This window comes from Scyliorhinus torazame, chromosome 10, assembly GCF_047496885.1.
Source record: "Scyliorhinus torazame isolate Kashiwa2021f chromosome 10, sScyTor2.1, whole genome shotgun sequence".
Taxonomy (NCBI): domain Eukaryota; kingdom Metazoa; phylum Chordata; class Chondrichthyes; order Carcharhiniformes; family Scyliorhinidae; genus Scyliorhinus; species Scyliorhinus torazame.
Window position 1 is genome coordinate 38576292 of NC_092716.1, and position 18084 is coordinate 38594375.

General features: G+C 47.1%; 1 protein-coding gene across 6 annotated transcripts in view; it reads left to right on the forward strand.

Moving 5' to 3' along the window:
- pmfbp1 (polyamine modulated factor 1 binding protein 1) overlaps positions 1-18084 on the forward strand; it is a 1352449-nt gene that overhangs the window by 1241310 nt on the left and 93055 nt on the right. For all 6 annotated transcript variants that reach the window (XM_072517945.1, XM_072517947.1, XM_072517950.1 and 3 more), the window contains 4 exons: positions 6406-6515; positions 10610-10684; positions 14958-15051; positions 15360-15430. In XM_072517945.1, the coding sequence (XP_072374046.1) occupies positions 6406-6515; positions 10610-10684; positions 14958-15051; positions 15360-15430 (350 nt within the window). The remainder of the gene's footprint in view (positions 1-6405; positions 6516-10609; positions 10685-14957; positions 15052-15359; positions 15431-18084) is intronic.

Below are 18084 nucleotides of genomic sequence, written 5' to 3' on the forward strand. Positions count from 1 at the left end.
AGAAAAGCGGTGTGAAATTCGCTGGTTTCACAGCTGCCTTTTCTAGCCAGATCAAACAGCATTCTGCAATTTCAAAGTGCTGGCGAGGATCATACATCAGGGCCTAAACATGCTGACAAAGCTGGAATTCAGAGATCAGGACCACAAAGGGTGCCCAAATCTCAAAGTGAACAGGACATGGGGAACACCCTCAATCCTCAAACACAGAGGGCCTACCTCCCCCCACACCCCCCAACACTCAATAGTTGGGTCATCTCCCCCGTCAGGTTGACACCGCCCGCACTGCCCAACCACGTTGACACCATCCAGGGGCTACATTCACCTCCACGCCCTTGGCATGATTTTCATGGCTGGTTTCCGTTTTTGGAAACCGGCGTGATTCCCGCCGGCGTGTTGGCAGGGGGGAGCGTTCAACAATCCCAGAAGCAACAGTGTTCAGCCGTTTTAAATAATATTCAAATGTAGCCATTTCATGGTAATGGGGGGGGGGGGAGAGTCTCACAACTGAAATCCCGCCCCCACAAATCCTTTTATGGCCCTCTCACGAGAGTTAACGGCCATAACGAGATTTTCACCTGCGCGAACGAGTCCTGAGGATCTCGCCCTGTGACCGTCAATGTAATTGATTATTTTCTTCTTGGATTATTTTACTGATTCATTTGCATTTTTTCATCACTGGAATAGATGCACCATGGACTTGTAATGGCACAGCCTTAAAGATTTTATGATAATGCATTGATAACAACAAAAATGATTCAAAAATTAATGTCTAAGAATCCCTGTGAAGACTAGGGATACATTTAACAAAAAATAGCACTCATTTCATTTAAAAAAGATGGACCCAGATTTTGTGATCAATGGCAAAGTGACAGCGCTTTCCACTGACCTCAAAGGAAGTTGCCCACTGTGGTAGTAGAGGTATTACGGTACCTGATAGGCTGGAGCACTATTGGTTTCTATTGGTTAAGATGTATGGTAGCTCCGCCCTGCTAGGTGGGGTATAAGAGCCCGTGCCGCCCCAGCAGCCTTCATTCTGTACCTGAGCTCCTGGGGGAAACATCTAGCTTATTAAAGCCTTCAGTTGGACTACAACCTTGCTTTAGTGGTCATTGATCGTGCATCAATTTAATAAGCTAGAGTTTTAAAAAAAAGGATGGAGCTCTGAATCAAGCTGGAGTGTCTGCAACTCAGCCCCCACGTGGCGAACTCAGCGGCAATCTTCAAGCACTGGCTGGCGTGCTTTAAAGGGTATCTCGGGACGGCCAAAAACACACCCACGGGAGAGCAGAAAATGCAAGTCCTGCACTCAAGAGTGAGCCCGGAGATTTACACCCTCATCGAGGAAGCGGAAGACGTCGATGCCGCAATAGAGCTGCTAAAAGGACATTATATTCGCCCGGTAAACCACGTCTACGCCCGGCACCTGCTAGCAACAAGGCGACAAACACTTGGGGAATCGCTGGAAGAATTCTACCGTGCACTCCTGGTGTTGGCGAGAAACTGCAGCTGCCCGCAAGTTTAGGCGAGCAAACACACTGAATTCTTGGTCCGGGACGCTTTTGTGGCAGGTATACTATCCTCACAAATCCGCCAGCGACTGCTAGAAAAAGGTACTCTGGGTCTCAAGGAGGCACGGGCCCTTGCAGGCTCCCTGGACGTGGCCTCCAGGAACGCCCGCACTTACGTTCCCTTGGGCAGCATGGAACCCCTCCGCAGCTGACCCCGAGACATCCTCCATCCCCCCACAAGCCTGCGCTGCAAGGCAGCCGGGGGACCCCGCTGCTACTTTTGCGGGCAGGCCAAGCACCCCCGCCAGCGCTGCCCGACCCGCGCATCCACCTGCAAGGGATGCAGCAAAAAGGGCCATTTCGTGGGGATATGTCAGGCCCATGCGGTTGTCACGGTGTCCGGCGGCGAATGCGGACCGCCACCACAAACCTCTCCACGGTCCCCGTGCGGCCAGCGGTTGCCGCCATCTTCCTACTCCAGGGCCATGTGCGGACCCCGGGTGCCGCCATCGTGTCCCGCGGACGCCACGTTAGAGGGATGGGCGCTGCAGTTTTGTGCACCCCCAACCATGTACAACCAATGGGAGCCTCCATCTTGGATGAACCCCCAGGACCCCAGCTCAGTTGACCACGCAGTGCCCGAAGAGAACTCTCAACTGCTGTGATTAGCCTCGGTGACTCTGGATCAGGCCCGGCCTCAAACACTCTCAACTGCTACAACGACTGTATTCATCAACGGGCACGAGACGTCCTGCCTAATCGACTCTGGGAGCACGGAGAGCTTCATACACCCCGACACGGTAAGGCGCTGTTCTCTCCTCATCCACCCCGTTAATCAAAAAATCTCCCTGGCCTCCGGTTCACACTCAGTGGAGATAAAGGGGTTTTGTGTAGCAAACCTCACAGTCAAGGGAAGGGAGTTACAAAATTTCTGTCTCTACGTCCTTCCCCACCTCTGCGCGGCCACACTCCTGAGTTTAGACTTCCAGTGTAACCTCCAAAGTCTAACCTTCAAATTCGGCAGCCCTATGCCCCCTTGCACTGTCTGCGGCCTCGCGACCCTGAAGGTCAACCCGCCTTCCCTGTTTGCGAACCTCACCCCGGATTGCAAACTCGTCGCCACCAGGAGCAGACGGTACAGTGCCCAGGACCGGATCTTTATTGGGTCAGAGGTCCAAGGGCTACTGAGGGAAGGGGTCATTGAAGCTAGTAACAGCCCCTGGAGAGCTCAAGTAGTGGTGGTAAAGACCGGGGAGAAGTATAGGATGGTCATCGACTACAGTCAGACCATCAACAGATTTACGCAGCTAGACGCGTACCCTCTCCCCCGCATATCCGACGTGGTAAACAGGATCACGCATTATAAGGTCTTCTCCACGGTGGATCTCAAGTCCGCCTACCACCAGCTCCCCATCTGCACTAGTGACCGCAAATACACTGCCTTCGAGGCAGATGGGCGGCTCTACCACTTCTTAAGGGTTTTTCCCTTGGTTGTCACCAACGGGGTCTCGGTCTTCCAGCGCGAGATGGACCGAATGGTTGACGGGTACGGTTTACGGGCAACATTCCCGTATCTCGATAATGTCACCATCTGCGGCCACGACCAGCAGAACCATGACACCAACCTCCGAAAATTCCTCCAGACCGCAAAAATCCTTAACCTTACAGACAACAAGGATAAATGCGCGTTTAGCCCCGACCGCCTAGCCATCCTCGGCTACGTAGTGCGAAATGGAGTAATAGGTCCCGACCTGAACGCATGCGCCTCCTTATGGAGTTCCCCCTCCCTCACTGCTCCAAGGCCCTGAAGCGCTGCCTAGGGTTTTTCAGTTACTACGCCCAGTGGGTCCCCAACTATGTGGACAAGGCCCGTCCCCTGATCCAATCCACAGCTTTTCCCCTGTCGATAGAGGCCTGCCACGCCTTCAGCGGCATCAAAGCAGACATTGCAAAGGCCATGATGCACGCCATCGACGAGTCCCTCCCCTTTCAGGTCGAGAGCGACGCGTTTGAAGTAGCTCTGGCGGCCACCCTCAACCAAGCGGGCAGACCCGTGGCCTTCTTCTCACGTACCCTCCATGCTTCCGAAATCCGCCACTCCTCAGTCGAAAAGGAGGCCCAGGCCATAGTAGAAGCTGTGCGACATTGGAGACATTACCTGGCCGGCAGGAGATTCACTCCTCACTGACCAACAGTCGGTTGCCTTCATGTTCGATAATGCACAGCGGGGCAAGATAACAAACGACAAGACCTTGCGGTGGAGGATCAAACTCTCCACCTACAACTACGAGATCTTGTACCGTCCCGGGAAGCTAAATGAGCCTCCTGACGCCCTGTCCTGCGGCACGTGTGCCACCGCACAAGTGGACCGCCTCCGAGCCCTCCACGAGGACCTCTGCCACCCGGGGTCACTCGCTTTTTCCATTTTGTCAAGACCCGCAAATGCCCTACTCCATCGAGGAGGTCAGGACAGCCACCAGGGACTGCCAAATCTGCGTGGAGTGCAAACCGCACTTCTACCGGCCAGAGAAAGCGCACCTGATAAAGGCTTCCCGTCCCGTTGAACGCCTCAGCATGGACTTCAAAGGCCCCCTCCCCTCCACCGACCGCAACACGTACTTCCTGAACGTGATTGACGAGTACTCCCGGTTCCCATTCGCCATCCCCTGCCCCGACATGACCGCAACCACCATCATCAAGGCCCTCCATAGCATCTTTGCACTGTTCGGGTTCCCCGCTTACATACATATTGATAGGGGGTCCTCCTTTATCAGTGACGAACTGCGTCAATTCCTGCTCAGCAAGGGCATCGCCACGAGCAGGACGACCAGTTACAACCCCCGGGGTAACGGACAGGTAGAGAGGGAGAACGGAACGGTCTGGAAGACCGTCCTACTGGCCCTACGGTCCAGGAACCTCCCAGTCTCCCGCTGGCAGGAAGTCCTCCCGGTTGCCCTCCACTCCATCCGGTCACTGCTTTGTACCACCACCAACCAGCCACCTCACGGACGTCTCCTTGTCTTCCCCAGTAAGTCCTCCTCTGGGACCTCGCTCCCGACCTGGCTGGCAGCACCCGGACCATCCTGCTCCGAAAACACGTGCGGGCGCACAAGTCGGACCCGTTGGTCGAGAGGGTCCATCTTCTCCATGCTAATCCCCAGTACGCCTACGTGGCATACCCCGACGGCCGACAAGATACAGTCTGCCTACGAGACCTGGTGCCCGCCGGAGCCCCACGCACACCCCAGCCACCAGTCCCACCCTCCCCTCCACCAGGGCACCTTACAGGAGGATCAGTCCTTCCGCCGGCGCCGTCTAGGCCCCCCCACCCATTGACGCACCCCGCAGGCGCTCCCTTCCCAGGTCAACCGTTTTCCCCACCAGCGCCGTCTAGGGGTGCCGAAGCTGCCATGGAGATCGAAGCCACGCTCCCGGAGTCACAGACGCCCAAGCCTCCACCGGAGTCGCCACCAAAGCTCCGACGATCACAGAGGACGACCAGGGCCCCCAATCGACTGATTGCTTCGTTTTAAATTGTAAACTGTAAACTTTAAATTTAAATCTTAAATTGCAAATAGCTATCAGAATTGTAAATAGTTACAAAATGCTGTATGGAGCTATTACGGTACCTCCATAACTAATTCTACCACGTTGCCATGTTTGTAGTATCAGGCCACCACCCCCGCCGGACTCTTTTTTTAACGGGTGAATGTGGTAGTAGAGGTATTACGGTACCTGATAGGTTGGAGCACCATTGGTGGAAACTGTATGCTTTCTATTGGTTAAGATGTATGGGAGCTCTGCCCTGCTAGGTGGGGTATAAGAGCCTGTGCCGCCCCAGCAGCCTTCATTCTGTACCTGAGCTGCTGGGGGAAACATCTAGCTTATTAAAGCCTTCAGTTGGACTACAACCTCGCTTTAGTGGTCATTGATCGTGCATCACCCACATGAATTGGTTGAGTTGAATCTGGTACCAAGTTGAAGGGATCTCCATAAATCCAGCAACAGATATGTCATTAAGCAGTGTAAGCAGCCAATCACATTGGAGAATTCTCAAAGACAGCAGACCAGGAAGTAAAATGCACTAATCATACTTCACTTAATACAGTTTTACAAAAAACAAAATAAAGATTGGGACATATGTATTAAAAGCATAAACAGACTTTGGAAAAAAATGTATTAAGCTACTGTGGAAATGTTGTCACAATGAAGAAAAGCAACATTACTCAAATACAAAAGTAGTTTACCAGGGCCAGAGAAGTTGCTCACAAGTATGACTGTATACACCTTTATATCCAGTTACATCCAATTAACATGGGTAAACGTTCCACATGTTTTCACAGCAATATTACATGAACATAGAACATAGAATTTACAGTGCAGAAGGAGGCCATTCGGCCCATCAAGTCTGCACCGGCCCTGGAGAAATTCCCATCAATTCAGTGATTTCTAGAAAATTGCTGTCACCTTGTGTCGGAGCAGAGAATCACCAACAGCAGCTTCAACTCTTCCATATTTAACTGTAACTAACTTGCTGTTAGTTTCACATTTTAATGACAGCAAGCAATGACAGTTTTCATTACAATTGCAAAATCCAGGCCATTGTAACTTGGTGTTAGGCCTATGCCAAAACCGCTCTGAAAATAAGTTGCCCAAAAGCAGTCAGTATGACCTCCCCTCCGATTTTCCATCCATCTGTGCTGGGAATTCTCTTGTGTCCGCTGAGCAGTTTTCCCCCCATATCTATGTAGACAGAAATAGGAAGTCAACAAGTAAAGTCACAAACCCACGCTCCAGCTCACTATCACTGCACCATCAGTATTTTTATTGTTATACACAATGTTTAAATTTATTGCAGTCAGTTTATTCTAACCTACATTTTTTTGGATTGTTTTAGCTTGAGACCTTACGAAACTCCCTACATGGTGCAAGGTCAGACAGCTCAAGATTACATCGAGAAAGTGAGCTGGTTGTAGCAAATGTTAATCAGTGGGTAAAGGACCAAAAGTAAGTACATTTTTAAAAAATTATTTCAATTTATTTTATTGTCTGCAAAGACATACTAATTAAGTCATGAAACTGATTAATATCCTGGAATGTTTCAAATGTGTGTGCTATTGAGCTAGCAGTTCAGGAGCTTTGACCAATACTAGAGCACAAACATCTGAGCAAATGCTGAGACAATGGATTATTGTTGTGAGAATTAATAAACAGAACTAATGATTTTTTCTATGTTGATTTAATGTAGGTCTGATACTTCAATTATCAAAATACTTGGGGTTTTTTGCATATCTTCACTCTTTTCACCCTTGAATAATAGTGTGGTGTGTTGGAAGCATTTTGCAGACTGATTACAACATGCTATCTCCCAGATGAAAGTTCCTTCTGTGGCCAATAAATCCAAGAGTTGAACTTGAACCCAGGGCCTTCTAGCACTTGGGTCTTTCCTGTGTCACCAATCGAGCCACTCAGGCTGCCAAAATGCTTATTGCTCCCTCTCCCATCATGTCTAATCTCATATCTAAAAAAATATTAAAAATGAGCGGATATTTTTCCCCTTTTACCTGATTTATTTAAAATAAAATAGATGGAATTAAGTCTGCATAAAAACAAACTTATCATTATGGGATATAATGTAATGTGACAACATTTGTTCACAATATTAGCAGCTAGTGATGGTGAAGGGAAAATGACACAATAGACGATATGAACCTGGATGACTAACTTCACTCAAAAGGATTATTAAGTATTTTTATATTGAATAAAACTCTCTGGGAATGCATCCTTTATGAGAACAGAAAAACTTCACCAACCATTCAAGCTATGTTCTCATTATTCATAACATAATCTCTACCTCTTGAGTCTATTGCATCTTTATTTTGTATATCTTCAATATATTTAAATCAAACTAGAACTGGATGTTAAAAATCTTGCTTTTAGGGTAATTCCAAACTATCCATTACTAAACAAAATGCCAGAATTGAGTGTTGTTTTTGAGCAGTGTTTTGTTGTACCCTGTGATTGGTCTATGAGAACACTGTGATTGTTGCTAAGTAACCACCCAGTCCAGTGTTACTGAGTAATGTGACTGACATTGTCTAATCGCATCACAGAAATAAGCAGCATCACAAAGCTCATCCCATTGATAATGCGATACCATTAGCCTTAGGTTAAATCAATTAATACAAAAATAATCTAATAAAGGGATCGTTGTGTGTCGCACGAACATCATTTAATGCTTAGCAACAAAATTGCATCAATCACATGACTTTGATATGAATCCGATTATTGTGCTGTCTGTCACACCATTTCTGATCAAGAAGAAGGATTGTGAATCAATTGAAACACTGGCATGGTTAAATTGGGTCCAGCGATGCCCTGAGTGTGTGTATTTTATTCGGTAGGATCGAGTGTCTGCCCCTATGCCTGAGCTCACAAATAAACTTCACAAACCGTTCAAGCTATGTTTTCATCATTCATGACATAATCTAAACCCCCTGAGTATGTTGTTATCTTTATTCTGTACATATTAAATGTATTTTATATCAGAATTGAATGTTTAAAATTGAATTAAATGAAACTCCCCAGGCCAATCCCTAACTATAGATAGCAATTTTGAAGAATGACTATTCACCAAGTCTGAATGGCAGTAAACAGTCACTGATCTGTTTTATTTGATAAAAATAAAGCTAGAATAACTAATGTAACCTAGAAACGGAAAGGTAAAATAATGGGCAGGATTCTCCATTTGGGAGACTTCTCCGAATTCCAAGCTATGTCCGGAGGATCCGTGGCGTTTTACGTCAAAAAAATCAGCCCCAGCGCCGATCCGCCAACCGGTGAGGGATTAGCAGCTGTGCCACATAAAACGCTCGGCTTCCACGACAGAAGCGGCCGGAGAATTGACAGGTCCGTGGCTGCAGATGCACACAGCGACAACCTGCAGCAGTCGCGCCATACAACATGGCGCTGGCCGTGCGCAGACCCAACATGCCAGATAGTGCCTCCCTGGACACCCCCTCGCCACCCCCGAGGCAACCCCCCACCAGTCCCCCCGGCCCTCGCCAAAGCCCCCCTGGTCAGCAGCACGGTTCGCGCCCAACTGTGGCGGTGCGGGACAGAGTCCGCAGCCGCCACGCCGGGTTCCTGACCGCTGAGACCATGAGTCAACCGCGCGGTCGAGAACCCGGCCCATTGGGGGCGGAGCATCGGGGGAGCGCCTTCAGGTGACATCTTGAGGCCGTCCCAACGATATGCGGCCTGCTCGTCGATGATGCCGTTTTGGAGGGGGCGGAACAAACGCCGCCCCTGATTCCATCGTAAAAAGGGATTCTCCGCCCGATCACCTAATACGAAATGGCTGCGGGGAACCGAGAATCCCGCCCGAAGTGTTACCGCTGGGACAGAATTGCATTTGATTTGCGTTCCCGTTGGGGGCAAGACTCGGTAAGAGAGTCAACCATGCAAATGGATCAGCACTCTGCGGAAGTGAATTCAGGGCAATTCCCAGCCCAACATGCATTGTAACCACTGGAGCCTGAGTTAGTGCTAAAGAGTCTGGCTGCTGGAGATGTTTTTAAGCATTCCACTTACCACGCATTCACTGCAACCATGAAGATGGCTCACAGAAGAGCTGCTCCCCCGAGCCGGAAGTCCTAGGTGGACCCATACTCCATGCCAGTGAGCAGAGAGATAGACGCCCTCTACCCCAGGGTGGGTCGCAGACTCAAGCCTGCCTTCCTGAACACCGCCCGGGAAGTGGTGGCAGAGGCAGTCAGCACTGTAAGCCTCACCAGGAGGAGACAGCTGGGGATCTGGAGGGGTGGGAGTCACTGTGAGGCCTCTGCCCTGAGAGGGCTCCAAATGTCACAGTGCAGGTGTCTTCTGGTTGGGGCGAGCTCTGCTGATCACCTGCTTCATCTGCAGTGGGGCAGCACTTCTGAGGAGTGCCATCACCTGTTGGCCCCTGATTGACTTGACTACACCCATCCCCTTGATGATACAGCTGGAATATGAGGGTGTCCAGATGGATGGCCTGGGTGGAGTCTCAATTGCCCAGAGGCCTTCTGAGCATTCAAAGCATAGAGGCAGCACTCAGCTGTGTGAGCAGCCAGGAGCCTGTAAGTAGCACCAAAGGGTTGCGTTTAAAAGATAGACTGCAGCAATGGCAATCTGAGGCCACCCCGATCCCAAGGGGGACACTCTGAGTCCATGAACTTGGCACCAGGTTGCTCCTGCTTCTGCCCCCAGCCCGTGCTGCCACCCCCCTCCCAACAAGCCTGCCAGTTTTCAATAGATTTCAGTGTCTTTTTAGCCCCCCTTCCACAGCCATGGAGCCCTGTACTCATTTGTAAATACCTGTAGTAATTCGCGCCTGCATCGCGGTGGAGCATCGCGGAAGAGCGGAGGATGAAATGGCCGACTTGCTAATTACATTTAAACACATGCAAGTGCCGGTTCTGCATGTCACCCCCCCCGCCCCCCCCCCCCCCGGGCACGGGGCGCAAACCTTGTTTTCGCTCCCAGGGAGGCATGGCTTTGGAATTGGTGCTGAGCACAAACCTCGACTTGCACGTGACACCCGATTCACCGCCCAATCGCGATTTGCGTTTCTGATATAGCGAGAAACCAGCCCAATATTTATGGATATATGCTGATATTTACCTAACACAAAACCATAGTAATAGCAACTCCAACCAGATTAGAGCAAGACGATGCAATTCTTTTAAAAAGGTGGAAATGGCTGCTTATTTTTCTTTTTTTCTAAATGTTTTGCCATGATCAATGTCAGGTGGGCGACCCTCTGGTGTATGTTACAAAAACTCCTGCAAATTTGACATTTTAAAACATTTTTAAAAATTATTCAACTATTAGGTTTTTCTCTCATAACATGATAAGCATAGAAAAAGCTAAGTGCTTGAATTTTGACACGAAAGCTGAAAAGGTAGAAAATATGCAGCATGTAAAACAGGACATTACTGATGCTTTCACTCAACATCACCCGAGGTGCCTTCCTGGCCAAAATATCATTCCTTGTTGGTTCTTTATAATGTTTTTTCTGTGCAGATTATAATTAATTAAAACACTTTTTTTTAAAACAGGCAAGCCAATGAGAAACTTGGAAATAAGATCAAAGAGCAAACAAAGCAAATCCTCCAACTAACGGCTGAAAAAGAGTAAGTACTGACACTGGGAACTGGCTAATGTTTTTTTAAAAATATTTTTTATTGAAGCATTTGCAAACTTTTTATAACAATAACAAACAAAACAATAATAACATAAACATCAACATGGTAAACTAGACTTTTCCCACCCAACCCCTTCTGTACATCCCTTAACCATATTGCACATACCCGCCAACCCCCTCCCCCACTTCAGAATTCTGCTTCTGCTGACATTTTAATTTCCCCCGAGAAAGTCGACGAAAGGCTGCCACCTCCGAGAGAACCCCAACATTGACCCCTTCAAGGCAAACTTTATTTTCTCCAGCTTGAGAAACCCAGCCATGTCACTGACCCAAGTCTCCACACTCGGGGGCTTCTAGTCCCTCCACATTAAAAGGATCCGTCTCCGGGCTACCGGGGAGGCAAAGGCCAAAACGTCGGCCTCTTTCACTCCCTGAACTCCCGGGTCTTCTGACACTCCAAAAATCGCCAGCTCTGGTCTCGGCACCACCCGCGTACCTAGCACCTTGGACATTGCCTTGGCAAACCCCGGCCAGAACCCTCCAAGCTTCGGGCATGCCCAAAACATATGGACATGGTTTGCTGGACTTCACGCACACCTCGCACATCTGTCTTCTACCCCAAAAAACTTGCTCATCCCCGCCGCCGTCATGTGTGCCCGGTGTACCACTTTAAACTGTATTAGACTGAGCCTGGCACATGATGAGAAGGAATTAACCCTGCTTAGGGCATCCACCCACAGACCCGCCTCCAACTCCCCACCTAGCTCGTCTTCCCACTTGCCCTTCAGTTCCTCCACCGGGGTCTCCTCCGCCTCCAACAACCCCTGATAGATATCCGACACTTTCCCCTCCCCCACCCAGGTACCGGACACTACTCTGTCCTGTATCCCTCGTGGCGGGATCAGCGGGAAAGCCAACACCTGTTTCCTCAGAAAGTCCCAGACTTGTAAATATCTGAAACCATTCCCCGGCGGCTGCTTGAACTTATCCTCCACCGCCTTCAGACTGGGGAAACTCCCTTCTATGAATAGATCTCCCATCCGTCTAATTCCTGCTCTCTGCCAACTTCGGAACCCGCCATCTATCCTCTCCACCGCGAACCTGTGGTTATTGCAAATCGGGGTCCAAACTGACACACCCTCCACCTTCTTGTACCTCCTCCATTGCCCCCAGATCCTCAATGCCACCACCACCACCGGGCTAATGGAGTACCGGGCTGGCGAGAACGGCAGAGGTTCCGTTACCAGTGCTCCCAAACTGGTGCCTTTGCATGACGCCATCTCCATCCGCTCCCATGCCGACCCCTCCCCCATTACCCACTTCCTAATCATCACTATATTCGCCACCCAGTAGTAGTTGCAGATGTTCGGCAGCGCCAACCCACCCTCCCCCCGACTGCGCTCCAACAACATTTTCTTGACCCGCGGGGTTTTATTCGCCCATACAAAGCCCAAAATAATCTTGTTTACTTACCCGCTTGAAAAAGGCCTTAGGGATGAAGATGGGAAGGCACTGGAAGACAAACAAAAATCTGGGGAGGACCGTCATTTTCACGGTCTGTACCCTCCCCACCAACGATAACGGGAGCATATCCCATCTTTTAAAGTCCCCCTCCATTTGCACCACCAGCCGGGTTAGGTTGAGCCTGTGTAATGCCTCCCATTTCCGAGCCACCTGTATTCCCAGGTAGCGAAAGCTACTCTCTACCATCCTGAGTGGCAGCTCCTTCAGTCTCCTCTCCTGCCCCCTTGCCTGGATCACAAACAATTCACATTTTCCCATGTTCAATTTGTACCCCGAGAACCTGCCAAATTCCCGGGAACTGGCCAATGTAAATGTCAGACTTTTCTGTATTGGTATTAGGGTTGCTAATATTTTTTATTTTTTTATTGTACTCTATCTGTGATGGCTGATAACACGACCTTTGGATAGAAAGAGGAATCAGTTAAATACCTTTCAGCCACAATTATTTATTGGCTTACCAGGACAGGTATGAACAAAAGTATTTTTAGCAGTAGACTGCTAGACTGATCAAAACCAGACAGGTCAATCACTACTCTGCCCATTAAGATGGGGATGTTACAACTGAGAAAGTAACTTTATTTTAACCAGGAACCCCAGGTCAGTGATGATGTTGTTTAAATGAAGTTCAGCGCTTCTGTTTTGCTTTCTTCTTCACATCTACCAAGCTTCCCCAAGACTGTTTATATCCCTGCCATGTCTTATGATTCATTTGACCTTTGCTCATATTAATTAATGTCTTCCCACTTCTGCTTAGTCGTGAGTCTGAATTTTACAGTCCCATTGTGGCGGGGCCATAAAACGTGGCGAGCTGCTCAGACGTCCATTGACTTTGGCAGGACCGGAAATCCCGCTGGTGGCAGGGGCTGTACAATTCTGCCCATGAAAGCTTATTGCATTGCTGTAACTTTAAAACAACAAGTACATCAATAGAGAAGGTTAGAACGCTCCACATTTTACTCACTATTCCAGATTTGATTTGCATTTCCTGGGGCCTTCGGTAACACAATGATTAGACCTTTCAAAGCTATTGGTGCTGGAATGCCTGCTCTGCAAAATCAGCATATTCACAGCATATCCTCAGCAATGGACTGAGAGGACAATTTTAATATAATGAGCTGACGTCATGTCGTGAAGCAAGGTTATCTCATTTGTTGGCTAGCACAGAGAGTGCCTGCAGATCAACGGTTTGTCCATTATGTTAAATGTTTGGACAGGAAACTTGTGAAAACCCATCTGGTTCACTAATGTCCTTTGGGGAAGGAAATATGCTGTCCTTATCTGGTCTGGCCTACATGCAACCAACAGAAATGTGGTCAACCTTTAAATGACTGAACTGACCTAGCAAACCACTTTGTTGTATCAAACTATTACAGAAAAATTGAATAGAAATAAAATAAATGGACAGACTATCCAACATTAACCTCGGCTCTGGACATGACAAAGGCACACCCTGTCCAGTCAACCAAAGAAAACAGGAAATTAGACTTTATTTCCTCGGTATTAAGCATTATAACTTACCTGTATTCTCCAGGTGCTTTACAATTTTTAAATTCTGATTTTGCAATTTTGATACTATCCAACACAATATCCATTAGACACAGGCATAATTGTAATTACACATCGTTGTGGGGCTCAGTGACTTTTAGATTCTGTCACCGTGAGTGAGCAGTCCACCAGGTTGAGTTGTTTGACTCTTATTTTCCTTTCCTGATTGGTACCTATGCAATGAGGTTACTTCCCAGAAGAAACTGTCAGTGTCACACAAAGAACATCAAGCACTTAGCTTTACATGTGACTATGTTGTAGGTCAACCTACCCAACAGTTTGATATTTCCTTTATTTAATAACAATAAAAGGATGAGCATTTCAAGATCAAATCATTGTACATGGCTTCTTAATTGTAATTTTTTGGAGGAGAGGATTAACCTACTGTAAAATATCATGGCTCCGTGTTATCATAAATGTTGGTGCTTTCTATATGTGAAACTATGATGTCACTGCTTTTGCAGGCATTAGTGTTTTCCCATTAATCAGGTCAGTTATTATTTTGTTATTTTATGATTGAAGCTGATAAAGATAGAGGGTTTTCCTGGCACAACCAGGAACGAGCAATGAATGGATTCTCATGTTTGAGATGTACCCTCATTTCAGACAAATATTCCCATCATACTGAACACCAAAGTTTGAACCAAACATATCTATTACTCCCTTTTGTATGTGCACCATTGCCTCATTAACTGCAGTATTCATTCATACTGATATAAAATGCCTGCTTCAGGATCTCTGGATGCATTTTAATTCTAGGAGTTTAAGTGAACCTGGTATGCTGTTCTCCGCTTCATATGAAATGCAGTTGACTTGAACATATGAGAATGTCGCTTGCACTGGAAAATACAATATTTGTTCTGTGCTTTTTATACTGCCTTTTGCTGGGATAACATGAGCACCACCTTAGTGGAAAAATCAGCACGTAGCTTTTTTCATCTATGATCGAGTATGGAACTAAATTTTTCTTACAAAAATCAGTGTTTTACCAAAATAATGTGACATAAAATCTGGGGTTCACAAAAGTGTTGTGGCACATTTTCTTCCGACATCAAATTAATGACTACCAGATGGCTTTTTGGTTGAAATATTTTTCATTGTTAGATATCGCATTTACATTCTATTATTCTTTTATCTATGCTGCAGTAATGACCCTTTCTGTTATTGCTATTGTAATCTTTGTCACAACACAGCCATCTACAGGAAATGAATGAACGACTGCAGCACGAGAACAAGAAATTAAAAGTTGAAGTGGATGAGAAGAGGATAACAAATGAGAGGTTAAAGGTAAGCTTTGTAATTCCTTGAAGGCACTACAGGAGAACGGAGAACTGGTACAGTTTGAATGCCTGCTTGATTCAGGCAGGACTGTTCCTAAAAGATGTCATTAGAATGCAAGTGTGATGTGATTTCTGTTATCAAGATTGTTTTGAAAGGTTTCATTACCTTCACTTTGAAACATTCTCTGCTCACCGAAGTTCTTTTTATTAAAATGAAGTCAGAAAAGATCTGAACCTGGACTCGGTAGCAGCACCTGAAAAAATGACTGTCCCAATTACTGCTGAACCTTATTTATTCATGTCTCTTATATACAGGCCTTGCATAATCACGCAGCAGAACACCCCATTGTCATGCGTCAGCTTCGGAGCCCATTTCAAGATGAAGAGTAAGTATTTATCCCTGAATATTAACTTATTTGATTTTGTAAAAATTTAAGGCTGGATGAGGACAGAAACTAAGAGGTCCCGCACCCCCCCCCCCCCCCTAATCTCTGCACATCAATCAACCAGTAGATGGACAATTAATGGCTGTTCCACGGTAGGAGGCCAACTATAGATACAAAGGAAGCTTGCTTCCTGACCACAAACCCTTCTCTTTGCTGCTTTCCAACCTTGGAGTTATTATATGGATGGGCAACGAATGCTGGTCTATCCAGCGAAGCCCACATCCCTAAATGATTTTTTTTTTTAAATAGTATTGCATTTTTGTTGCAACTGCAATCACAGTGGAATAAGAGTCACACCTCGGTGTGATTACACAACTTGTGGGTTCTGAGAAATTGTGGTGCAAAGGGGGACTCCGAGTTCAATCGGCACTTTAGGCTGGGATGGTGCCAAAGAGGTTATGCTGCAGGTACTGTTAGAATTCTCAAGGTTCCCTGCGCTCAGAATTAGTCTTAATTATTCATTGAAGACTTAAAAATATTTTTTTTAAATGTCATTAAAAATACATACAGATGCTGCCACCTTTCCCAACAAGAATCTGCTGGTATACTCAACCATGGCAGGTCTTTTCTCCCGCCCTTGTGCCACCTTGTTATAGTTGATGTAAAAGTCTTCAAATTTTTTTTTTACATCTGATGCCCGACAGATGCAGTGGACAACAAACAAATGGCAGCGAATTCGGCTGATAACCAGGTGAATGGCCTGATTTCAAAATGGTAGACGAGCTGCCGATTTCAGCACCTGCCTTATTGGAGACTGGTGTGATGACGTCAGGTTGCCAACCCAAGTCATCCCACTGAATTTTTCATCAGTATTAGGGGGTAGCGTGACTGATTTGAGAATTTAAAATCCAGCCCTTAGTTATATATTAGAATCTGGCATGATTCACATGATCACTTGTCAATCAATTGCAAATCGAAGCCCATTCCATTTAACAGTGGTTTGCTTTCAAATAATTTTTGCATCAGCAATTTACCGATGGTTCAGTGGGCTCATACATTAAACAATAGCCATACTGACTAGGCCAGCAACCTGTGCTGAGTTAACACCAGTACAAAAGGTCTAAGCAACTCTAGGTTGGACATGGGAAGTTTTTCTGATCACCACAAAGTGATGCTTACTAGAAGTATATTGTTGTGTATGTTTGGACGTCAGATGAAGACAGAGTTCAGCTTGACTGAGATGGTTAGATAACTTGCTAACACTCTACCAAGAATCATACTTGAGTTGTGGACACTTTTGCAGTCTACGAGAGAGCAACCACAAAGTTACATAGAACTGCACCACTGCAGCATTCAATTCAAAATTTGGATGTTAACTCTGCCCTTTCCAGGTAAGCGCATTACCAGATGTAGGATAGGTGCCACCTGGACAAATCTGGTTTAATCGTTAGACTCAAACTCTAAAATTTGAAAATCTGAAGAACAATGTAGTAAACAAAACTATTAATCTCACCAGATATGCTAATCTCATTAATATGACCAGATAATTAAACCAGATTTTAAATGTTGTGTTTGGCGCCCATCTTCCCTAAGTGAAACTGAAAAGCTGACAAACTATATTTAAACAATAGCCCACTAATTGATGTTGAATAAAAATCAGCACGCGTCATTTGATTGCTTTATTGTGGTGGAATAGATTGACTGGAACAGTTCGTAACAGCAGGTTATTTGTTCTGAATTCTGAAGCTCCGGATTTTAAACCATGGCAATCCCATGACCTTAGTCTTCATTTAGTGTCCTATTGCTTACTTATCCAAATCTAATTAATATTTGTTACTACAAAATGTGATCCATTGTGCACTTGATAGAACAATACAAATCCAGGCCGGTGAGATCATGGGGCTGGATTCTCCTCCTGCCGAAGCCGAGATCGCGTTCGGCGCTGGGGCGGAGAATTCAGTTTCACGCATGGAATCAGCACCGCCGCCGGTTCGGCGATTCTCCGCTACCCAAAAATCCACCACCAGAGGCCATTGCCAGAGGCCCGCCCCACTATTCTCCGCCCCCGGCCGGCCGAATTCATGACGGCTTGGACCACTCATGGTCCTGCCGTTCGGGATACTCGCGTGGCGGCTGCGGATTCAGTCCCCGGCCGCCATAGTCGGGGGTGAGCCGATCGGAGGGCAAGGGGCGCTCCTCATACAGGACTGGGCCTTTATTGTGCAGGCGGTCCAGGTCGGGCACGCAGCCAATCGGGGGCATTATTTCCACGGTCCAGGTCCGCAGTCTGAGTCTGCCATGGAGCACGGCGCGGCCGCTGGAGGCCGCCGCCGTGCGTATGCGCAGCCTCTGACCCGGAAGTGCGGGAGGCCGTATCTATAGCTGGAGCTGTGAGTCTCCGTGATGGCTCCCTGCTAGCCCCCTGCAGGGCTGTGAATCTGTGGCCTTTTGACGCCAGTTTGTCTGGCGTAAAAGACCACAGTTTTCACGATGGCTTGGGGACATAGTTCCTGAAACGGAGAATCCAGACCCATGTTTTTATATTTATCTCCATTATTGTGCTACTTTTTGATCATCTTTACCATGATGGGTAATGGATTCCATATAGCTTCATCAATTACTCTTGGCTCCCTTTTTTAATATTTCCACTATGT